The sequence below is a fragment of the Cricetulus griseus genome, chromosome 6 (assembly GCF_003668045.3).
Source record: "Cricetulus griseus strain 17A/GY chromosome 6, alternate assembly CriGri-PICRH-1.0, whole genome shotgun sequence".
Taxonomy (NCBI): domain Eukaryota; kingdom Metazoa; phylum Chordata; class Mammalia; order Rodentia; family Cricetidae; genus Cricetulus; species Cricetulus griseus.
The window spans coordinates 24,420,881-24,445,843 of record NC_048599.1 but is presented as its reverse complement, the minus strand read 5'-3'; the positions used below and the strand labels follow the sequence as shown (position 1 = coordinate 24,445,843).

The window sequence follows — 24,963 nt, the reverse complement described above, 5'->3', positions numbered from 1 at the left end:
ATGTAGCTGAGACTGGCCTGCAACTCAGAAGCTCCCTACCTCTTTCTCTTGAGTGCTAGAATTAAAGATATGCACTACCACATCTAATTGTTACTTATTTCAATTTTTATTTTATGTATGTATTATTACTCAATCCTTTCTCTACCTTAGTTGTTAGAAAACAGGATTTTTCACTAAACTGGAGCACACTGATTTGGCCAGACTGGCTGGCCAGCAAGCCCCAGGCACCTTCCCATCTCTGCCTTCCTAGCATTCTCTGTAGGTGTCAATACTGTGCCTGGCATATTACGTTTTTTTGTGGATTCTGGGGACCTAAACTCAGTTCCTCATGTTTATGCAGAAAGTCTTTTACTAACAGAGCCATCTTCCCCATCCTGAATATTATTTAAGTATTAGGTAGATTGTTATATGGCTAAATAGAGGTTTAAAGATACCCCCTTGGAGGATGTCTCAAAAAATATTGGACTGGGATTGATATAATCAGAATTCTATAAGAAAATTAATTTTATTTGGCAATGGTATGTAGTGTAGTTTGTGTTATGGGTATGTCAGCAATAGCAGGGAGATACCCCCATATGCCACTAGCTACTTGAAGAGTTCTCTTCTCTCTTAGGGATTTCCATACAGTTAAGGCCCCACCCTGAGTATAAAGGGTTTCAGGATGAGCCAGGGTGAAGTGGAGTTAGTTGGTGACTGCTTAGACGTATAGGAAAAGGAACAGAATGTAACTCCAAGGTGTGACTATGGGCTTCTTGAGATAGAGTTGTGCTTACATGTCCTTACAGTAGCTTTGTATATGATCCTCTGGCTTTCCAAGTCTCATTACTCAAAGTATATAACTTATTAGCAAGGTTTAAAATTAAGTAAAGCTTAAAATTTAAATAAAGTTTAAAAATTAGGACAACTAGATGACTTGACAGGTGAGAAACATTTGGTGTTTTTTTACTCTGAAGACTTGGATTTGATTCCTAGAACCTGGATAAAATAGGAAGAAGAGAACTCATTCCATTAGGTGTCCTCTGACCTCCACACATCCAGACGTGTTCCTCCCCACATGCCCTAGGACTCGGACCTACCCCCGCCACACCCAATGGCTTGGATGCACCTCTCCCCACATGTTGTACACACACAATAATAATAAAATTTAAAATCTTTTAATTAAATAAAAACACATGAGCTGGTTCACACATTTCTCTCATCTTAAGGACTCTTAAAATGAACCTGTAAGGTTGTTTATGAGTTATGTACTGTAGATTCAGGGACAAGAGGGGAACATTGTGGTAAAGCTCATAGTTATAAACGTTCTAGTCCTCGTAAGCATAGTGCATTTGTTGTTTCTAATATCCTTTTAAGATATCTTTAGGAAAACACACATTATCTCTCAAAGCAATGTGGGCTCTTTGGGTTGTGTTTAAGTTTCTTGACTAATCAACAGGCAAGGTAAAGTAGATCTCAGGATGAGAGGCCCCTTTGCCTTCTTGTGTCCTCTTTAAAGTTTCCTTTTTATATTGCCTCCAGTGAAGATGGGGGAAAGGAATCAATATAGTAGACTAAGAGGTAGATGAGGTGGGTGTGGTGGAAGAGTAGAGGAGAATATGAAAGCAGTATCAAGTGGACTTAGAAATTAACAACACCTAGAAGGAAGAATGACAGAGTTAGAGAGCTGTATCTCTTGCATTTTGTGAGAGAGTCCCACTAATTACAGAAATTCTGATTTGGAGATAATCTTCAGAATTATGGGATTTGAGATCCTAGAGAAAAATCTGAAGAAGAGGAAGAATCAGAGGGTGATTAGAAATCTAAGTACAAGATGATAAAATTAGAGTGACAAGTTAGAGAAAAATGTCTTCTAAATATGGCATGATGGGGCTGGAGAGATGGCTTAGACTAAGAGTACTTGCAAAAGACTCAGGTTAAATTTCCAACACCTACATGGTGGCTCATAGCCATCCATAACCTCAGCTCTCAGGGTCCAACAGGCACACATTCATACACATAGATGGATGTAGGTAAAACATTAATACACATAAAGTAAGATAAATCCAATCTAGAAATCTACAAAAAAAAAATCTAATCTAAAAACAATAAGATGAGCTAGCTGGGCATGGTGGCTCATGCCTTTAATCCCAGTACTTGAGGGACAGAGGCAAGGGGATCTCTGTGAGTTTGAGGCTAGCCTGATCTACATAGTAAGTTCCAGGCAGCCAAGGCTACAAAGTGAGGCCCTATCTACCTCCCCACCCCCAACAAAGAGATGGGATAGTACTGGTTTGATGGCATAATATATTTGTAGTTCCTGTACTTGGGAGGTTGAGGCAGGAAATCTTTAGTTTGAGGCCAGCCTGGGCTAGTTATGAGACAAAGACCCTCCCTGTTTCATTAAAACAAAGCAAAACAGTAACAATAACAGCAACAAAAAGCCCAAAGTATTTAATGACATTGTTAAATGCTACAGAAGTCATTATGATCATAGGTTAGTTAATATTCTAGGAAAGCTGGCCATCTGGCAAAAGAAAAATCTAGCCTTTGTCCCAAGACAAGAGTAAATTTCAAGTTGATTTTAAATAGATTTCAAAAAATGAAGCTATAAAACCATTGGAAGAAAATGTGGCTAGTTCATTGTCTAGTTCAAGTCCCAGCAACCACATATTCTAATTACATAGAAATATGAAACTTGCTACTGGGCGTTGGTGGCACACGCCTATAATCCCAGCACTCGGGAGGCAGAGACAGGTGAATCTCTGTGAGTTCCAGACCAGCCTGGTCTACAAGAGCTAGTAGGATAGCCTCCAAAGCCATGGAGAAACCCTGTCTCGAAAAACAAAAAAACAAAAACAAAAACAAAACAAAACAAAAAAACAAAAAAAAGAAATATGAAAATTGCATATTTAAAAATATTATCATGGAGCTAGGCTGTGGTGGTGCATGCATTTAATCCCAGTATTCAGAAGTCAGAGAGAGGCAGGTGGATATCTATGAGTTTGAGGTCATCCTAGTCTACAGAGCAAATTCCAGGGCAGCTCAGGCATTACACAGAGAAACCCTGCCCCGAAAAACCAAAATAAATAAATAATTTATGTTAATTATATATAAATATAAATATTGTAGATATATAATATAAATATTATATATGTATGTATATAGCATTGAAAGCAAAAAGGAGAAGCCCTTTCACACCAGTGTGCTAGATAAGTAGCCTTGGATTGTTTGGCACTCTTATAGATGGTGGCTTTCCTAGTAAAAAAATGTGGAGGGGTACTCATATGCTTATAGGCAAAAGGATTTTGAAGAACTTGATTTCATTCCTGCTTATACAAGGCATTCTGAAGCCTTTCTAAAGCCATACCTAGTAATTTTGAATGAGCTCAAGTTCGACCCTTGAGTGACTTCTCACTGTCTGTGTCAGGTTGTTACTCTTCTACTGCTGTGAAGAAACACTGTGACCAAGGCAACTCTTAGAAAAGAAAGAATTTAATTGGGGGCTTGCTTACAGTTTCAAGGAGTTAGTCCTTTATCTTAATGGTAGGGAACAGGCAGGCATGACACTGGAGCAGGAGCTGAGAGCTTTACATCCTGATCCATAGGCAGCCAGACCGAGAGAGACTGGGCCTGGCATGGGTTTTTGCAACTTCAAAGCTCACCTTCAGTGCCACACCTACTCCAGTAAGACCATACCTTCTAATCCTTCTAATCTTTCTCAAATGGTTCCACTTTCTGGTGACAAAGCAATCAAGCATATGATCCTATGGGGCAATTCTCATTCAAACCATCCCAAGGAATTATATAAGATTAACCTGTGGCCTCTTTATTTGATAAGGCTGACCTGAAATTAGAAAGGAAAAAAGACAGGCTGGAGAGATGGCTCAGAGGTTAAGAGCACCGGCTGCTCTTCCAGAGGTCCTGAGTTCAAGTCCCAGCAACCACATGGTGGCTCACAACCATCTGTTATGAGATCTGGTACCCTCTTCTGGTGTGCAGATATACACGGAAGCGGAATGTTGTATACATAACAAATAAATAAATAATCTTTAAAAAAAAAGAAACTTTAAAAGACTATTTCTCAAATTCCTAAAATACCAAATTTTGGGTTTCTTGGTGTTCTTAAATGAATAAGGAACATTTATTTTGTTCCCTTCCTCTCTCCCCTCCTTGCCCTTCTTATCTAGAGTGAGCACAAATGGATCAGATGACCCAGAGGTTGCAGTATTGGGGGAAAACAAGAGGGCAAATGGGAACAACTCTCCATCCCTTTCAAATGGTGGTTTTAAGCCTTCTAGACCTCCAAGACCTTCGAGACCACCTCCACCCACCCCACGAAGACCAGGTATATATTCCAGCTTTCAGTGCTGTTTTAAAATAATGTTCCTTTGGTAGGAAGGGCTGACAACACAGTCTCCAGAAGTTGCCCATGTTAGCCTCAAATGCTTCCTTAGCCCAGCTGGGGTCATGAGTGTGTACTACCATGCTTAGTGTTCTTAAATAATGTTCTGTTTGGGAACTGATCGACAGCTGAGTGTCAGGTCATTGGTGTTTTGTTTAAGTAGAATCTGTTAACATAGGCTGGCCTCAAACCTAGAAATCCTTCTGCTTCAGCCCTCTTAAGTGCTGGGATTGCAGATGTGACCCACCATAACTGGCTTATAGCTTTGTTTTTACATTTAAAAACTTGACCAAGAATGATCTTTGCATAGGTGACTAAGAACTGTTTTTTCTTTAAGTTTTCCTTCCAGGAATGAAGTTCCATGTGAGAGTGCTTTATTATTAAGAATGAAAATCATGTGTATTATATAAAGTATGAACAGTACAGTTCAGTTAGATTGAAACATCTTTATGTGGTTGGCAACTGTGACATATCTTATAGTTAAAAATTTGGTTTCTTAGTCCATTTTATCTTTTAAAAAGCTGAGTGGGGGCCTAAAGAAAAGGACTCAACAGTTAAGAGCAACAACTGCCTTAAATTCCCATCACCCACATGGGGTTTACTACCATCCATAACTCCTGTTTCCTCTTCTGACCTTTGCAGGCACCAGGCACACATGTGGTGCACAGACATACATGCAGGCCAAAGACAAAATATAAGTGAATAGATTTGACAAAAAAATTGTTTTAAGGATTTATTTATTATGTATACTGATTCTGCCTGCATGTATGTCTGCACCCCAGAAGAGGGCACCAGATCTCATTATAGATGGTTGTGAGTCACCATGTGGTTGCTGGGAATTGAAGTCAGGACCTCTGGAAGAGGAGCCAGTGCTCTTAACCTCTGAGCCATCTCTCCAGCCCCCATGCTAAAAATTTTTTGAAGCTTACTGGTAAATGATGATCAGTTTTTAAACAACAAAAAAAATCATTAAATGAACATATTTCATGTAGTAACAATATAAACATTATATAGTAGCATTTATATAGAATATCTATTTTCTGATCAGTAGCATTAATCACTTATCAACAACATCAAAAATTAGCCTTAGACCTTCAGGGTCACATATAGAAGGCAGTTTTAAGGACCTGGAAAGTGGTACCCATGGTTTCCTATTCTGAAGGTTTTTACTGGGCTACAAGTTGTAGGTCAGTCAGAGTACTTGCCTATTGTGCATGAGGTCCTTGTACCATAAAAATCAAACTAAGTAGTTAGTTTATATTTTTATGAATTGAGAATTATATATGCTATGTAATTTGATGAGACCTGTGTATCTACATCATAGGTTTTACTTGTTATGTACTTTTAAATTCTTAAATTAAAATTTGATCATGATTTTAGATTTCAGAAAGCAAAAGATTCTAATATTTTCCCTAAATCTTTCATAGCATCTGTCAACGGTTCACCATCCACCAATTCTGAAAGTGATGGATCTAGTACAGGCTCTTTGCCACCAACAAATACAAATGTAAACACAAGCACAACTACATCTGAAGGAGCAACATCTGGGTTAATAATTCCTCTTACTATATCTGGAGGCTCAGGCCCTAGGCCACTGAATACTGTAAGTCAAGCTCCCCTGCCACCTGGGTAAGTAACTGCTAACATTTGCTTTCAGCTTTTACATGTATTCATTAATTTTAAAAAGATCATGCTACATTCTTTCATTAATTGTCTTTTAAGTAATTGATTTGGGTGGGGGAGTATGGAATCCAAGAAAGTTTATCATTTTTTAAATACTACCTCTTCATTTTTTGGGAAGCAGAAAAAAAATTGAGCTGGGTATGTTAGCACATGCCTATAATCTCATCATTTGGAAGTCTGAGGCAGGAGTATTATTATGAGTTCCAGATCAGCTTAGGCTACAACATGAGACTATGTCTCAAAAACAGGTTTTTTGTTTTGTTTGTTTTTGGTTTTTTTTTTTTTTATTTTTTTTTTTATGTGTGTGTGTGTTTCAAGGCAGAGTGTTATATAGCCCTCATTGACCTCAAACTCACTATGTAGATGAGGATAGCCTTGAACTACTGATCCTTCTGCTATCTATTTCTCAAGTGTGAATTACAGGTGTGTACCATTACACCTGGAAAACAAAATAACTCTTGAAGGACTCCTACTATCACCCATAGAAAGTTAATGAAAGTCAAGTAATAACATAGTCATGTGACTAAGTGGTGCTTCTCTAGGTAGGGAAAAAGCAAATACCTTTTAAAAATATTTTTATTATAAAATCATCATAGCAAGTAATAGTTTAAACTGATAAATTAGTTTCATAATCCCATTTTAATTTGTACTTAAAATTTTTTAAGAATTGTGTGTGTGTGTGTGTGTGTGTGTGTGTGTGTGTGTGTGTGTGTGTGTCTACTCACCTTCTCTGTATGTGTACCACACGTGGACAGTGCTTATAGCATAGAAGAGGACATTGGAAGCCCTGGAACTTGAGTTATAGGCAGTTCAGATCCATCTGATGTGGGTTCTGGATATTGAGCCACTGTTCTCTGTAAGAGGAGCAAGTGTTCTTAACTACTGAGCCATCTCCCCAACCCCTATTTTTAACATTAATACTTTGATCAAATTAAAAGCTCAGTCAGGGCTAAAGATTTAGCTTAGTGGTAGAACATGTCTAGCGTGCGTGAAGTTCCAAGTTTTACCTTCAGTGCCACACACATAAATCAAAACAAAAATTCATGTTCAGGGCTCAGAATGCCAGCCAAAGTTATTTGGCTGACTGGTAAATTAATAAACTCATAGTGAACATTTTAACTACGGTCACAGATTATACTTATTGGTAACTTAGGCCATTTTCTTTTGGAAAGCTATATGGTCTTTTAGTTACTGTACTAAATAGTGTGACAGAACCTGACAGAGCCACTTGAGGGAGAGATTTTGACTTGGTCTCTTTTGTTGGGAACTGATCTTAATCACTGTGGCAGTTCGAAAGCAGGGCTTAAGTAGAAGCCAGCCGGGTTACAGCCCTCAACAAGACCTTACCCCAGCAACCCTCTCCCTCTAGGTAGAATCTGTATCCTAAAGGTTCCACAACCTTCCAAAAGAATACTACTAGCTGGGGACCAAGTATTCAAAGACATGAGCAGGTATAGTAGGTGGGGTGGCAAGATAGGAACGGTTTATATCCAAACTGTACTACATGGCAAGCTAAATTAGAAGATGGTTTGTACTAAAGAACACATGATCTGGGGCTGAGAGATAGCCCTTGCTACTCTTGCAGAGGGTCGGACTCAGCCACCTACAGTGGCTGGAAACCACCCATAACTCCAGTTCCAGGGGATTCTGTGCCCTCTTCTGACCTCTGTGGGTACCAGGCATGCACATGGTGCACGTATACATGCAGGCAAGATACTGACACACATTCAATAAAATAAATGTTAAAAAAAAAGTTTTTAAGGTATGGAACAATGGCTTATCAGTTAAGAACACTGGCTGCTCTTCAGATGACCTGGTTTTGATTCTCAGCACCTTCACAGCTGCTTAATGTTGTCTCTACCTCCTCTCTTAGGGGATCCGATGCCCTCTTCTGGCTTCGTGGTTACTAGGTACACATATGGTATACAGGTATACATGCAGCCAAAGTACCCATACACATAAAAATAAAAAATCAAGTAATGGTTAAAATAACAAGCTGTGAGGGTTTACTGCTATTCTCTTCTCTTTGGCAACAAACCTGCTCAGAAAACTAGAGTACTTACAGTGGCCAGTCTATAACCCTCATCCTGTAATATCTGATAATGACATGCTTTGATTTCAGTTTTTCTAGAATGTAATCAGAATGTTGCTTTTCATTTAGCTCAGTTTTTGAGGTTTCAGGGCATTGACACTTTCTTTTTCTCTCAAATTCTCAAGTTCTGAGTATAGTTTGATCAGATTGAGAAATTTGGTCTTCTGGGTGGATGGTCTGGCTTTAAAATGCATGTTATTTCCAGAGCAAACACTTAGGAAAAAGAAACCTCATTCACTGTTGTGTGTGTCACTCTTGGGGCTTCCTCCTCTCTTTTTAGGTGATAATTCTTGTCTGCATTTTAATTCTTTTTTTTTTTCTTTATAGACTAACAGGCTGATTTTCTTTAGTTACATAAGATGGTCATTTACAGTGAAAAGATGTAGACAGGATTAAAAAGCCAAACTAATACAAAATGTCCTTACTAGTCTTTGATTTGTATTTAAGGTGGGAGCAGAGAGTAGACCAGCATGGGCGTGTTTACTATGTAGACCATGTTGAAAAGCGAACAACATGGGATAGACCAGAACCTCTACCTCCTGGGTAAGTGTATGAATTTAAAAACAAGTTTATCCAGAAGAACAAATTGTATCCATACCCAGTGTTCCCTGTAGTCCTGCTCTCCCCCTCCTTTCTATTTTGTTTTATGTTAGACACAGACTAGAAAGAAGAGAGCTAGAGAGCTGACTCCCAGCATGCTGAGGGTGTTGCTGTTGTGACTGATTTTGTTTTTGGAGACCGGAGTGTCACTGCGTATCCCAGGAGGAACTCAGCTTTTCAGCCTTGCAAGTTCTGGGGTTACATGCCTATGTTCCATACTGTGACGAATGATTTTTTGCTTTTAACATTTCTAATTTGAAGAACCAACCCACAGTTCTTATTGTTTGTATTTTCATATCTGAGTTGTTTTCCCAGCTGAGAGCCACTGAATTTTAAATTAGTTTCTTTTTGTTTGTTTGTTTGTTTTTTCGAGACAGGGTTTCTCTGTGTAGCTTTGGAGCCTATCCTGGCACTAGCTCTGGAGACCAGGCTGGACTCGGACTCACAGAGATACGCCTGCCTCTGCCTCCCGAATGCTTCGATTAAAGGCGTGCGCCACCAACACCCAGCTTTAAATTAGTTTCTTTAAGAATAATCATTTAACTAAATAAGAGTTATAATAACCAAACATGGTGGCATTTGCCTGCAGTCTTAGCATTTGGGTGGTAGAGGCTGGAGAATCAGGATGTCATGTTAGAGGCCAACCTGTGTTTAAACCTGTCTCAACCCTCCATCCCAGGTAAAGAGTTGCAGTGCCTGCTATATATTAAGATAAAAATCCTTGTTATTAAAACTAATATATATTAAAATCATTGCAAATGGTTGAGAAAGTTAAGAACATGTTGGTAACCATGGTATTAAGCATTTAATGTGTATATCATATAAAATGAAAGAAAATACTTTTTTAACCCAAAGGGAATATATAGCAAACACAGGGAGTGTAGTCTCCTCTGAGGTTGAAGATTGCTCAAAGGTTAAGGTGTTCGCTGCTCTTCTAGGGGTTGTGAGTTTGATTCTCAGCACCCACACCAGCCAGTTTACAAACTGCCTATAACTCTAGCTCCATGGGATTCATTTCCCTCTTCTTACTCTGTGATGACCAGCACACATTTGTACATACACACACATACATATAAATACAAATCTTTAGAAAAATATTGCCAGGCAGTGGTGGTACACACCTTTAATCCTAGCACTTGGGAGGCAGAGTGTCCCGACCTGCAGGACATCAACCTGGGGCAAGAGAGTCAGGGATAGGGAATGGGGTCAAGAGACACAGAAAGAACGACCACAAGACAGGATTCTGATCAAGTGGCAAACTTTACTTTTCTGAAGCTAGCTTATGTAGTCAGGATATGGGGAGGGGCAGAATGGGTTGTTTGTGCACCAGGTGTTAGTATAGGCAGGATATTAGGAAGCCACACAGAGGATGTTTGGCTGGGTAAAGAGTTTATGAGTAAGAGGTCCAGGGAGGGTTGCCTAGGTGACGGAGCCTGTGGGTGGAGGACTGGGTCAAGCTGTTTCTTTTCTTGAGCTGAGGTTCTAAGAGCTGCTATATGTAAAGGTTAACTATGTGCCCTGCCAAGCATGGCCTAGGATCTTTTGCCAAGCCTGGAGATTTGGCTCCCAACAGCAGAGGGAGAAAGATCTCTTGAGTTAGTATCCAGACTGGTCTACAAAGCGAGTTCTAGGACAGCAAGGCTACACAGAGAAACTCTGTCTCAAAAATCCAAAAGAAAAGAAAAATATTAGTCTTGCTAGCTATTAACTAGCATTAACTAACCCTTAAAGAAATATATACCTAAAAAATGTGGTTTGACTTGTTAAATTAGCAGGTCATATTAAGTGTGGATGAGGAACTCTAACCATAGTAATGCTGGCAATAGTGTAATTTGAACCTACTATAAAAATCTTTGCAGATAGATATAGATCAATATATATAAGTATGTGGTATATATATTTTTCTTGGTAATCTTACATTATGAAATAACTTGAAGAAAAAACTTTGTTGTCTTGAAATTATCATTTTACTACAAGTAAGTAAAAAGGTAGTACAGATTGCTTTTTCCTCTGTGAAAATTTCTGTATATAACTGATGTCTCCCATGATGTTTGCAGGAGTGTAAAGGTCAGTGGGGGAGAAAAAAGAAAACTTTTTCCTTTGAGACTCTGAATATGTATTACATTTAAAAGACTTCATTGATATGTGTCACAGATTTTTAAAAGACAAAATTGTAAAAGCTTCAAAGTTCAGTTTATAAATATGAATGAATGAGTTCAGATAAATCAGAAAGAGCTAAGGATGTGGCTCAGTGATAGAGCACTGATAAGCGTGTGCAAGGCCCTGGATTTGGTCCTAAGTACACAGAGAAAAATACTTAGTAGTTTCTCCAGGTAAAATTTGTCTTACATGTTTTTCCGCAGATATTTCTTAAATTAGTTGCTTCTTTTCTGGTTTAGTTGGGAACGGCGTGTGGACAATATGGGACGTATTTATTACGTTGACCATTTCACAAGAACAACAACATGGCAGAGGCCAACACTGGAATCTGTCAGGAACTATGAGCAGTGGCAGCTACAGCGTAGTCAGCTTCAGGGAGCAATGCAGCAGTTTAACCAGAGATTCATCTACGGGGTAAGCAGCCTATTGATTTATTGGTTATTGTAACTAACAAAGATCTTCAGTCTTTAAGAACTGCCTGCATGTGTCATGAAAAGCACCACAAAGGTTACAGAGTAGGGTGGCAAGTCAGTTGCTGCTGTAGGTAGGTATTGGTCTTGTGAGTTGTGTCTTTTCTGTAGGTGTTAAAAATAAACAAAAACCAAGTTAGAGCAATTTAAAATTCATGGACAAGTTTGGAAAGAATTAAAACAATTCTAAAGTAGAACTGCCTATAACTCACTAGAAAATTTGGATTTCTAGTGGTTAACCCAACTTAAGTGGTTGCATAGAAATGACAGTGGAGTTGAATCACTGAACACTTACTGATGAAACTACTGACCGAATTCTTTGGTGTGTTACTCTACTGAAGAGTTTTCATTCCTTATAGTAATATACTATACATGTTTATATCATGTATGTTTATGAAGTATCTTCTTTACAAAGCTGGATGTGATGGTGTTCATCTATTACCTCAGCATTTGGGAAGTTGAGGCAGATGACTCACTTGAGCTCAAGAGTTCAAGGCCAGTCCAGACAGTGCAAGACACAGCTCAAAAACAAAACATAAAAATAAAAGAAATAAAGTAAACTGCCCAGACATGGTGGTAAATGGCTTTAATTTCAGCACTCAGGAAACTTGGGAGGCAGAAGCATTCGGATCTCCGAATTCTAGGCCATCCTGGACTATATTGTGAGTTCCAGGTCAGCCAGGACCCATGGGGCAGGGTAGGGTGGGGATAGACAAACAAAGAAAAACAAAATACATAATTTCCTTCAGACTGATACAATGATAAATGTATTAGTGCTTTCCTTGCTGTGTGATCTGGGAATTTTGTAAGTCATAATGTATCACAGATCTGTCTGAGAAAAGTAAAATGGTCCATGCCAAAATAAGTTGGTTTGTTGGAGTAGTATTTAGAACTAAACCAAAGAAAACCAGTACTGCCAGAGGCCTGAAAAACCTGGCACTCTCCATTGCAATTGCCTCAGTGTCATGTGATCTTCCCTTTAGAATGCACCAGGGTAAAACGTCTTTACTTTTATTCCTTAGACATTACCTTTCCTCCATTTTCCTGCTTTTTCTTTTAAGTTTTTATTTTTATTTTGTGTGTGCCAGTGCCTGGATGTATGTCTGTGCACCACATGCATGCACTCAGCAGAGGGTGTCAGATTCCAATGGGTTGGACTGAAATCACAGCTGCAAGAGTGATCAGTGTTCTTAATCATTAGCCATCACTCCAGACTCTCTTGCAGTTTTCTCCGATCTCATTGTTAGAATAGTTACCAATTACTGATGTGACAAGTTCGTCTTTATATCAGCAGCCTTCTCTTCACTGCTTTGTTATCATCAAGACCCCTTTCACTCTAGTAAGTGTTTTCCCCACCACTGCTTCTGGAAACGTCACTATATTCCCCTTCCTAGTGTTACATAGTGCTAGGGATTAAATTAGTTTTTGGTGTGTGTGTGTGTGTGTGTGTGTGTGTGTGAGAGAGAGAGAGGGGGGGGGAGGGAGAGGGAGAGCACTTTCATGGGGGTGATTACTGAGAGAGGATATGTAGACTTAGACCTTGCATTTCTTGTGGCTGCCAACACTCTACTCAGCTTCTTGCACTCCCCCGGGCATGGATGTACACCCCTTTTGTGTCCTTAGGAACCTCTGTGGCAGTGACATGGTGCACTGCTCATAAAGCACAAAGGCACATACTCTCCAAATCATGCACCACACAAATGTGGTGTGCTTGGTGAGGTGTCCCCAGCACTGGCCTTGCCTCAGCCTTCTCCCCCTCTTTATCACCTTCTGTCAGTTAGGGCCCAGTGTGTATGGGGGGGCAGTGCAGAGCCATTGTTGCTGTCTTCAAGGCTGTCCTGGCTGCCCTAGTCTTTTTACATTTTATTTTGAGACATAGTTTCACTAAATTCCCAGGCTGGCCTTCAACTTGAGATCTTCTTGGCTAAGCCTTCTAAACAACTAGGATTATAAGCTTGTGCCAGTCATATCCTGTCCATTTTCTTTTTAGGTCTGTTCTGTGGTTTTACATTTTAGTTTCTGTGTAAATTATTATAGGCAAATTTCTTCTAGGTATGGATCCTTAACTTGCCCACTTTTTCCAACCCTAGTTCTACATGAATCTCCAATGGCTTTGGAGTCAGGTACATCTAGTTCCTATCCACTGTTACTTTGAGTAATTTTGGATGAGCTGCTTAACCTCACCAGGAATCATTTACCTTTTAAGTGAAATAGACATGCCCTTCATTACCTTGATGGTGTTTTGTTGTTATCTCTGTACTCCCAACTCTCTTCTATAGTTTATATACTATCTTAATTTTATATAACTTTTAAGTGTTATATAATATTACATAGGGTTTTCAAAGATTTTTTTTTTTTTTTTTTTTTTTTTTTTACCAAAAATAGAACTTTTCTAAGTGTGAGTCTGTAAGAAAATGTTGTATTGTATATAGCAGAGAATCCATATTGGAATTCATACATTTGCTCTGAAATGATGTATTTGTTGTGAATTATTTGTCTAATTATTCATTTTTTTTATTCTTTTTAGAATCAAGATTTGTTTGCTACATCACAAAATAAAGAATTTGATCCCCTTGGTCCTCTGCCCCCTGGATGGGGTAAGCACATCAGTTTTAATTTAAAGTCTGTTATTTAGAAGATTGGCCTAGAGAGGCAGCTTAGAATGTTGGTGAAACGTGGGCAGAGCTCTAGGTTGAGTCACTGGCACTGCAAAGTGAAAAGAAACAGATCATTGATACAACAATCTGGCAGGACCTCAGAGATGCTGGTGCTTAGAGAAGATAATCTGTTTCACAAGATTGCAATAGTCATGTTAACTTTCGCCTCCAGTTTCTATTACTATCACCAAATACTTGAGGCAAGATCCTTTATAATGAAAAGAGGCTCTGTTGGGGAAATGGCTCAAGTCAGAAAGTTGTTGGCCATGCAAACAGGAAGATCTTAAACTGAATTCCCAGAACCCAGGTAAAAAGCCAGGCATGATAGCACATGTCTGCAATCCCATGGGGGTTGAAGAGACCAACAGATCCCTGAAGCTCATTTGGTCAGTTAACCTAGTCAGATTGATGACCTTCAGGTTCAGCAAGAGACTTGTCTCAAAACTTAGGGAAGCCAGACATGGTGGTAGATATATAATCCATTTTGAAAAATCCCATTGTTTTGTCCTTAAAATCATGTATACTATGTTGGCAGAGTTTTCCATCTGGACTGCTTGCTGATCAGCTCTGTTCCACCAGCTGCTCCCCAAATAAGCTCACAGAGACTTAATTACAAATGTTTGGCTGGTAGTGCAGGCTCATTTTTTAGCTAGCTCTTGTAACTTAAATTAACCCATTTCTATTGATCTATATGCTGTCCTGAGGCTTGTTTACCTCATCTATGTACTTTTCATCCGGCCAAAGCTGTCAGAAAATCTGACTCAACTAAATAAAGGCAGAGGGATAGTCAGTAAAGTTGTTGCTGTTCAAGTATGAGAAGCTGAGTTTACTGTGTGTTGCCAGACCTGGATAATCTTGGAGATACTTGAGAGGATCCCAGGAGTTTGCTGGCTGACCAGGCTAGCTGAATCAAGTGAGTTGTAGGCCATTGAGAGACTCTTGTCTGAAAAAAACCAAGGTAACTGGTACCTGAGAAGGAGCACAGGTGAGGTTGTCCTCTGGACTCATATGCGTGTGCATAATGAGCTTGTACATGCACATCCACACCCGCTAGTGGGGTGGAAGAAAGGCATATGTTCAGATGCTAAGCTTTTGTGTGTGTGATATGACACAGAAATTATAAAATTGTAGTCACTAAGTGGTCAGCTTTATTTTATCTTAGTTTGAGGGGAAAAGACTATTCCAGCATTAATACTGTGTTTTCATTTTGTTTAATAAAGAGAAGAGAACTGATAGCAATGGCAGAGTGTATTTTGTCAACCACAACACTCGAATTACACAGTGGGAAGACCCCAGAAGTCAAGGGTAAGAACTTCATTGTATGTGTGGCTTCTAGAGATTGCCTACCTACTTTTGACTCATTTATGTATTCTTTCCTCAAAAACCTCAAGCACTAATCATCTACATACCTTGGAAGAAGAAAAAAGATTGCTTTTATGTAATGAAAAGCTTGAGTTTCATGAGAATGAGGTGGGAATGAGTTGGTACGACTCACTGGTTTTCCTGTTTCTAAACCAATAGAATTACAGAACTAAAAAAATACTCTTGTGTTTGTTGTAGACTCTCAAAATATGTTTATGTGGTATATGGTATAATATTTTTTACATTATAAGAACTTGCTGGTTAACATACTAAGAAATATTATCACAAGTTTGCCTTTTTGATGCTTTGATGACAGTATACAATGATTTATGTTATTCTGTGTACGAAAGTTAGCTAAGGCCTTGTTAAAAAAAAGACCACTCAAACAAAATAATTCTCAGGCCAGACATAGTAGCGCACACCTTTAATTTCACCACTTGGGAGGCAGAGGCAGACAGATGTCTATGAGCTTGAGGCCAGCCAGGGCTACATAGTGAGGCACTGTCTGGGGGTGGGGGAGATTGTCTGTTTCTGTTTTCAAACAAAAGCTTACAGTCTTAGAGTTCTGGAAGCTGGAAGTCAGAAACCATGGTGTCAGCAGACTATATGCCTCTGATGGCCAGGGGGAAGAGGTGCTCCAGTTCTCCTAACCTAGTGGTCCACTTCCTCCTCTTCCCTGTCTTGTTTTCTGAGGTAAGGTCTCTCCATGCAGCTCTTGCTGTCCTGAAACTCACTCTGTAGCCCAGGCTGGCCTCAAACTCACAAAGATTCACCTGCTTCTGCTTCTCAAGTGCTGGGATTAAAGGTGTGTGCCAACACCGCCCAGCAAATAGCTTAGCTTATGGCTTTTTTTTTTTTTTTTTTTTTTTTTTTTTTTTAAGTTTTTTCGAGACAGGGTTTTACTGTGGCTTTGGAGCCTATCCTGAAACTAGCTCTGTACACCAGGCTGGCCTCGAACTCACAGAGATCTGCCTGTCTCTGCCTCCCGAGTGCTGGGATTAAAGGTGTGCACCACCAACGCCCGGCTTAGTTTATGTTTTTAAAGGTATGCTTTGAATTTGAAATACCTGTTTCTAAGTACCAGCAAATATTAATTTTTTATACAACTATTATATTAACTTAAATATGTTCACTTTCATAAGGATGATAAAGAGCTTTAAGGATAAAACATTTGATTCCCCAGTAAAATTGTATCTGGGCTGCACATGAAGCTCAGTGATACAGTGCTTGTCTAATATGCATGATGTCAGCATTTGATATCTAACATCAAATCCATGGCTTTGATCCCCAGTACCCCTGGGTCAGGAATGAGGATGTCTTCTCTTTCAAGATAAACTGAACAAGTCACCTTTCTGTCACTTGTTGCTGCTGTTGTTTTGTCCCTTTTGGACTTGATAAAGTTTTAGAGCTTAAATTAGAGTCATTTCATGAACTAGTGACCAAGTTCTACCAGTTCATTTGTTTAAAATACTTTATTTAAAAAGAGGTGCTTATACCCCTTAATGCATTAATCTATTGACTGAATAGCATAGGATAATTTACCAATACCATATGCCAATTTGTCTTAGTTTGTTTTTAAGACACTTGGTTATTGGGCCTATCTAGCACCTATAATCACAGTGGAAGTGAAATACCTTTTTTATATTTTTGGTTAGTCTTCCCTGACATGTGTATGGAATTATATGAATAAGACTAAATATTCTTAACATTTTGATAGTTTGTAAAATTGATTTAAGGCAGTGTTCTTCTAAAGTACACTTGAAGAAAACAACAGTCCAAACTAATAGTGTTTCTCTATAATAGTGAGCTTGACTATCTCCAGATCTCTGCTTTTCTTCTTGTGTGATATAAACTTGCATATTTCCAGTGTTCCCTCATACCAAGCCCATTAGATAAGAGACTTCAAGCTATAAAACCAGGAGTGAGGGGGGAGGGCATAGCTCAGTTGGTAACTCTGTCAGCCTCTACCTTCGCCTCTGCCACTCCACCTCTCTATGCCTCTGCTTCTGCTCTTCTCCACCCATGTCTCTCTGCCCCGTCTCTCTGTTCCCTCTGGCTCCCCCTCTGCCCCTCTCTCTCTGACCCCTCTGCCTCTCTCTCTGCCCCACTCTGCCTAACCTCCCTGCCCGCCTGGGCCTCTGGGCCCCCTCCCCTACCTCCTGGGTACTGAGATTAAAGTCATGTACCACCACATCTGGCTGTTGACTACATTTTATAGATAAAAAGCCTGAAGTTTAAAGTTTAAAGAGTTTTCAGGCATAAAGATAGATGTTAAGGAAGAAAATAGGGATATTTCATAATGAACTTTTAAGTTGCCTTAACAGAGATGATAGATTTGTCAGTGGGGGAAGATGCCATTCAGAACTGTTACAGATATGACTTGTTTGAGAACATGATCACTGGAGAAATCTCAGGATTCCTGAGAGGGAGTCTAAAAGAGAAACTGAGTTAATGAGAGGTCTGTTTTATGGAGATGCTCTGTCAACAAGATTGATATGTAGGCCTGAGTGAGTCTAGGAGCAGCAGAACTATGTAGGTATCTGTTTGGAAAGTTTAGATGAAGAAGACCAGAATAACGGTGGGAATCAAAGACAGAGTGGGGGATCTTAGGTACCATGGCTATTTGAGGTGAGTCATTAAGTAGATGGGAGAGTAATATAATAGTGATTCATTTTTAATGTTGTTGATGATTACTTTAATGTGTTTGTAGAATGCCTAGGTAGAGATGTCTATTATCTGAAAATGTAGGACCATGTAGATTTTCTGAAAGATTTTATTCTGTTTACAGGTATTTATAGTTTCTGTTTTTGGCAAAGAAACAAGTCTTTAATATATTTGTTTATATTTTCCTCTGTATTTTATAGTCAATTAAATGAAAAACCCTTACCAGAAGGCTGGGAAATGAGATTTACAGTAGATGGAATTCCATATTTTGTGGACCACAATAAAAGAACAACCACTTACATAGATCCACGTACAGGAAAATCTGCCCTGTAAGTTTTCTAAACATTACTAGTTAAAAGCACAACTAAGTTCTTGGATTTTGACAAAGATTTCAGTAAGCAAAGATTGGAGGTGTGCTTGAGATGACTTGTCCATAGGTCTCTGAATACTGAATCTTGTTGGTTTTATTTGTTTATTTGGGTGTGGGGCATGGTGGGGAACAGGTTCTCTCCTTAAAGCTCTGGCTGACCTAGAATTCACTCTGTAGACTAGGCTGGCCTTGAACTTACAGAAATCATCTGCCTTTGCTTCTACTAGTATTAAAGAGGAGTACCACTATGTTCAGCTTAAGAGTTCTTTATATACTGGCAGGAGTCACTTGATACATTATGAGAAAGGCACCATTGGGTGAGCATTGAAGACTATGCTTTCACAAGCGTAGATGGATTAAGCCTGCTATATGCCTAGACTATATGTCATGTATTACTTAGCCTAGGTATGATCTAGTATTCCTAAAATCGTGATGGCCCAAACACAAGATTAAATAAAGCACTGGAAGAAAATGATGCAATCAAGATACACAGTAAGCACAAAGTGTGTGATGTTTAGCCTGTATAATATGGCTGCTTCATAGTAAACTTTGTTGTTGTTGTTTTGTTTTTTTTTGATCATTTGAGACAGTCTGACTATGTAAATCTGGCAGTGTAGACCGGGTTGGCCTTCAATTTACAGAGGTATCTGCCTCTGCTGCATAAGTGCTGGAATTAAAAAGTGTTCCTTATCGTACTTGGCTGAACTTTTTATGTTAGTAGAAGTATACTCTAAAATAATGATTAAAAATGGAGCACTAAGGGCTGGAGAGATGACTCAATGGTTTAGAGCACTGGCTGCTCTTCCAGAGGTCCTGAGTTCGATTCCAGCAACCACATGGTGGCTCACAACCATCTATAATGAGATCTTGTGCCCTATTCTGGTGTGCAGACAGAACACTGTATACATAATAAAAATTCTTTAAAAAAAAGGGGGGGGGCGGCACTAAGCCGGATGTAGTGGTGCATGCTTTTAATACCAGCACTAGGGAGGCAAAGGCAAGTGGATGGATCTGTGAGTTTAAGGCCAGCCTGGTCTACATAGTGAGTTCCAGGACAGACAGGACTGTTATACAGAGAAACCCTGTCTCAAGAAACCGATATATATATCAGTGGGTGTGTGAGAGATGACACACAATGCCTCAGTGGGTAAAGGCACATATTGCCAAGCCAAAGGACCTGAGTTTGATATCCGTGATCCACATGGTTGAAGGAGATAACTGACTTCCACAAGTTGTCCTCTGACACTGGAGCACTATGGTATGAGCATGACTATACACACAAAATAAATAAATAAATAAATAAATAAATAAATAAATAAATAAATAGAGATAATAAACATGTTAAAGAGAGGGAGAGCTGGGACTATAGTTCAGTTGGTAAATAAGTAAGTAGATTGAATTGTTTTTTCTTTTTCATTTTATTGGAAGAAGATTGAGTACACTTCCAGTGACTAAATAGTAACAAAGGGATTAGAGGTATTGCTCAGTTAGAATAATGCATGCCTGCATGCATGAAGCCCTTAGTTCAGTCTCCAGTATCACATGCATCCAGGCATGGTGGCACATGCCTATAATACCAGCATTTGGGAGATGGAGATGGACCAAATATTAAGGCCAGCCTGGGCTACATAAGACCTTGTCTCAAAACAAAAGTACAAAAAGATTCCACTCAGTAACAAGAGTACTGCCCTGCAGCCAGTTATGTGGTTTTCTTCATTTCTTCTTCAGATTCATTGTTAATGTGTAGACATATAACTAATAATGTGTTAACATATTCTGATACTTTGTTGAATTTCTTTCTTAAGGTAATTTTCAATTTCTGCATATAAGATTTTATTATCTGAAAACAAATCATTATGTATTCCCAGTCTGCCTCCTTTTTCTTGCCTAGTTATTCTAGCTTTAATTCCCAATACTAGACATCCTTGCATTGTTTCTGACCTGATCTTAGAGAGGTTTTCATACCTTAACTATTGGTTGTAATATTCTTGTTAGATTTTTCTCCTTTCTTTTAACTAAAAAATATTTTTCACTTTGTGTGGTATTGCACACCTTTAATCCCAGCACTTGGGAGGCAGAGGCAGACATATCTTTGTGAGTTCAAGGCCAGCTTGGTTCACATAGCCAGTTCAAGGACAGCTAAGACTACATAGAAAGATCCTGTCTCAAAAAAACCTCTGTGTGTGTGTGTGTGTGTGTGTGTGTGTGTGTGTGTGTGTGTGTGTGTGTGTGTGTGTGTGTGTGTGTGTGTGTGTGCCCGCGCGCGTGTGCACGCATGCACAAGAGAGACAGAGACAGAGACCATGGAGCTGGAATTACAGACATTTGTAAACCACCTAACCAGTGTGTTAGGATCTGAGCTCTGGTCCTCTGATAGCACAGGAACTTCTTAACCACTGAGTCATCTCTGGCCCTTTTTGTTATGTTTACACTTGATTGTTACATGATTTCATATGTTGAACTACCCTTCCATTCTAACAAATTCCATGCGGTATGTGATATAAAGGATTAAAACATCAATCCTTTAATATTCTGTCAAAATCCTTTTGCATATATATATGTATATATATATATGTGTGTGTATATATATTTATTTATTTTGGTTTTTCAAGACAGGGTTTCTCTGTGTAACAGCTCTGGCTGTCCTGGAACTAGCTCTGTAGACCAGGCTGGCTTCGAACTCACAGAGATCTGCCTGCCTCTGCCTCTTAAGTGCTGGGATTAAAGGTGTGCACCAACACCATGTGGCAGCTAATAATATTTGACTGAGAATTTTATATTTCTGCATATTAAAAGCTTGCCTGTTTACACAGAAACTGAGAAATCAGTCCAATTAGGCACCAATGAAAAATTATAGAGGTAATCGAGCTGTGCCAATAAATTATAAGTAGATAATATAGTTACAATTAAGTTTGGGTGCATATAACAGAAAGTCCTACAACAATAATACCTTATATTTGAATAGTAGTATATTTTTCTACATTATTTAAAAATAACCTGGACCAGATAATGATGTTTTCCTGTAATCATAACCACCTGTAACTCAAGCTCTGTGAGATTCAGTGCCCTCTTCTGGCCTCCTCTGGCACATACTCCCTCCCCTAGATAATTAAATTTAATTAAAAATAAAAGTGTAACTCACCATAAAAATAGAATAGCAGAGGAAAATGTATGACCATTATGTCTCAGTAGTTAAGAGCACTTGTTGCACTTGGAGAGAATTCTAGTTCAGTTTCTGTCATCCACATGGCATGGAACAATAATCTGTAAATTCAGTTCCAGGGTATCCAGTTCCTTCTCAGCCCTCGTTGGGCATTGGGCACTCACATGGTACACAGTCACACATACAGGCCAACACTCTTACATCTTTTAAAATAAGTCATGATCATTTTATGATCCACTTTCACCTGCCGTGGAAATGTTCTTACCTACGAAATTACAGACAAAAGCCTCAGTCAGCATCATATTTAATGATGAAGTAATTCCTCCACAAGAACAAGGGTATCTATCAGCATTACTGCCACTCATCATCATACCGGCAATCAAGTGTAGAAGAGACAGTCTGAGCCAGCGTTGGCTGCGCATACCTTTAATCCCAGCACTCGGGAGGCAGAGGCAGGCGGATCTCTGTGAGTTCGAGGCCAGCCTGGCCTACAGAGTGAGTGCCAGGATAGGCTCCAAAGCTACATAGAGAAACCCTGTCTCAAAAAACCCAGAAGAGAGAGAGAGAGAGAGAGAGAGAGAGAGAGAGAGAGAGAGAGAGAGAGAGAGAGAGACAGTCAGTCAGTCAGTCAGTCTGGAGAGGAGGAAGTCATACTGTTTTTAAGAATCATATGTAGTGAAAGTAAAAGGGAATATAGAGAAAACCACTAGAGCTAGTAAATTTTCCAAGATTGCAGGGTACAGAATCAGATGGAATTCCTCATTGAAACACCAGACAGAGGCTTCCGGTGATCTGGAGTTCTTGTTCTACAGCCCTAGAGCAGGGTTTCCATCCTCATTGTGCTTGTCATTTGGAGAAAGGCCACACTGGAATGGGAAACAGCAAAACCCTGAACCAATGTCTCTTCTCTTTTAAAAATTGACTTGTTGAAAGCCCCTACAGCAGTTGTCATTAGAGGTCCTTAGACAGACCCGAAGTCTCACACACACACTAGGTAGCATCCACTTGGTTGACCGTGAGTCTCAGTTAAGGATAAAAGGATAGAGTAGTAAATGTGATGGGTTACATTTTTATGTAGGAGCTCTTTTATCCAGCCCTGTTATATTCACCTACATATAGAAAAAACTCCCCTAGCAGTAGCGTCAACAAGATTTTAGTAAAAATAGTCCTGAGGAAACATTCAAAACAGAAAAGAGTTGTATTAGGAATATGCTCTGCCTGGTTCCTTTGTATTTGTCTGCTGAGTAATGGGTCAAAACAGGGGTGGGGAGTGGCTGTGTTTGCTTTCCTGCAGCATTTCTTTTACAAGCAGTTGCATGTGTCATGTTAATCTCTGTTTTTCCAGAGACAATGGACCTCAGATAGCCTATGTGCGGGACTTCAAGGCAAAGGTTCAGTATTTCCGGTTCTGGTGTCAGGTTAGTGTTGGCTCTGTGTCTCTAAATCTCTTTGTTTGTTTGTTTGTTTGTTTGTTTGTTTTTCTAGACAGGGTTTCTCTGTGTAGCTTTGGAGCTTATCCTGGCACTCACTCTGTAGGCCAGGCTGGCCTCGAACTCACAGAGATCCGTCTGCCTCTGCCTCCCGAGTGCTGGGATTAAAGGTGTGCGCCACCAACGCCCAGCTCTCTTTCCTCATTTTACATTGCTTATGTTATACCGCGGTTCTGCAAATATGTATTTACAAGAAAAATGTGAAGCATTGGACTCATCCATTTTTAGGACAATGAAATATAGTTTTCAATTAGATAATTGTATGTTTTGGACACAAAGATTGAGCTAGAAATCATTTGAATTGAGAACATTTGACTTTTTTTCATCAGTACTATTGTTTTCAAGTTGCATAAATCTAGCAACAAAATATTTTCTGATAAACAGATTGCAATTGGCCCCTTATCTAGGGTGTGTGTGTGTGTGTGTGTGTGTGTGTGTGTGTGTGTGTGTGTTTGAGACAGGACAATCTAAATAGCCCATAGTGGCTTTGAACTTAAAATCCTCCTCCCTCAGCCTTCTGAGTGCTGCAATTATAGGTGTTTGCCTCAGCCATAACTCCATGTAGAATGTTTGAAATGTCTTTGATAAGTACACATGTGATCATTTACATACAAATATATATTCAGTGTTTTTTTCTGATGTCTAAAGATTTTCTGTATGGGTTCTAAATAAAATGAGTGCATTAATTGAACTATTATGTTAAATACTTAAATTCAAATTTTTATAATTAACTGGGAAACATAATTCTGGATTAAAAATTGAAAATTAAAGACTTACTTGAGTCCTTAAATAAATACTTTATATATCTGATTTTCATACTTTACATACAGAGATCTGATTTTCTTTTTACTCTCATTGAAAAGAATCAATGTGAGTGCTGACAGATGTGTTGGCAATCATGGTATACATTCATATTCAAAATCTGTTTTTATTTGCAAAGTTAAAAGTAAGTAAAAATTTCCTTTTGGGTTTAGCTAGGCCATTTTAATGGTGAGAGTTGATTTAAATTGTTCTTACATAAGGGAGAGGGGAGGGAAGGGGAACTGGGGAAGTTGGCATGTAAAATTTTTTTTCAAATAAAAAAATATTTTTAAATTGTTCTTACATTTCAGCAACTGGCCATGCCACAGCATATAAAGATCACAGTGACAAGAAAAACATTGTTTGAGGATTCCTTTCAACAGGTATTGTCTCGTTCACTCAGTAATGACTACCTTCTGATATTGATGATTTGCTCTTAATAGTTTAGCTTATAACTTTAGTGTTTGTGTGTGTGTGTGTGATATGCATGCTCATGTTCATGCAAGTACAAGTGTGGAGGCCAGAGACGTACGTCGGTGTCTCACTCCCTCACTATCTACCTTGTATTTTGAGACGGCACCTCACTGAACGTGGAGCTGACATTTGGGCTAGAGCAGCTAGCCAGCAAACCCTTAGGATCTGTCTGTCTTTGCCCTTCTGGTGCTGGGGTTACAGGCACTGTCACAACAAACTTCTACATGGGTTGCTGGAGATTTGACCACGGGTCCTCAAGCTTGCACAGGAAGCACTTTACTCTCAAGCCATCTCCCCAGTCCCTATTCTTGATTTTTCAGTTCAATTTTGTTGCCAGCTATCTTAGTACATTGCAGTTGGGAGTGTGCAAATGCTCTTGTGCAGGGTTTTCTGCTTCTCAGTGTAAATGATGACTGAGTTTCAAGTTCTGTGTCTAAGCTGCTAAGGGTGTGATCTGAAATGATACACAGTAAAATTACAATCCGTCACTAGAAAGAGGTCTGGAAATAGCCATGTGCACATGTGATGAGTAGGGAGAAGAGTGAAGAGTTTGTTTTTACACTTTGTATTACTTTGGATTTTTTTTTGATAAACAT

General features: G+C 39.2%; 1 protein-coding gene across 3 annotated transcripts in view; it reads left to right on the top strand.

The window, feature by feature from the left end:
- Nucleotides 1–24,963, top strand: part of Itch (itchy E3 ubiquitin protein ligase) — an 86,353-nt gene that overhangs the window by 39,561 nt on the left and 21,829 nt on the right. For all 3 annotated transcript variants that reach the window (XR_003486471.2, XM_027421405.2, XM_027421406.2), the window contains 9 exons: nt 4,167–4,324; nt 5,809–6,010; nt 8,604–8,699; nt 11,156–11,330; nt 13,914–13,983; nt 15,264–15,348; nt 18,270–18,398; nt 22,948–23,020; nt 24,205–24,276. Coding sequence is in view for 2 of the 3 variants with exons in the window: in XM_027421405.2 (XP_027277206.1) it covers nt 4,167–4,324; nt 5,809–6,010; nt 8,604–8,699; nt 11,156–11,330; nt 13,914–13,983; nt 15,264–15,348; nt 18,270–18,398; nt 22,948–23,020; nt 24,205–24,276 (1,060 nt within the window). In the remaining variant the exon portion in view is untranslated. The remainder of the gene's footprint in view (nt 1–4,166; nt 4,325–5,808; nt 6,011–8,603; nt 8,700–11,155; nt 11,331–13,913; nt 13,984–15,263; nt 15,349–18,269; nt 18,399–22,947; nt 23,021–24,204; nt 24,277–24,963) is intronic.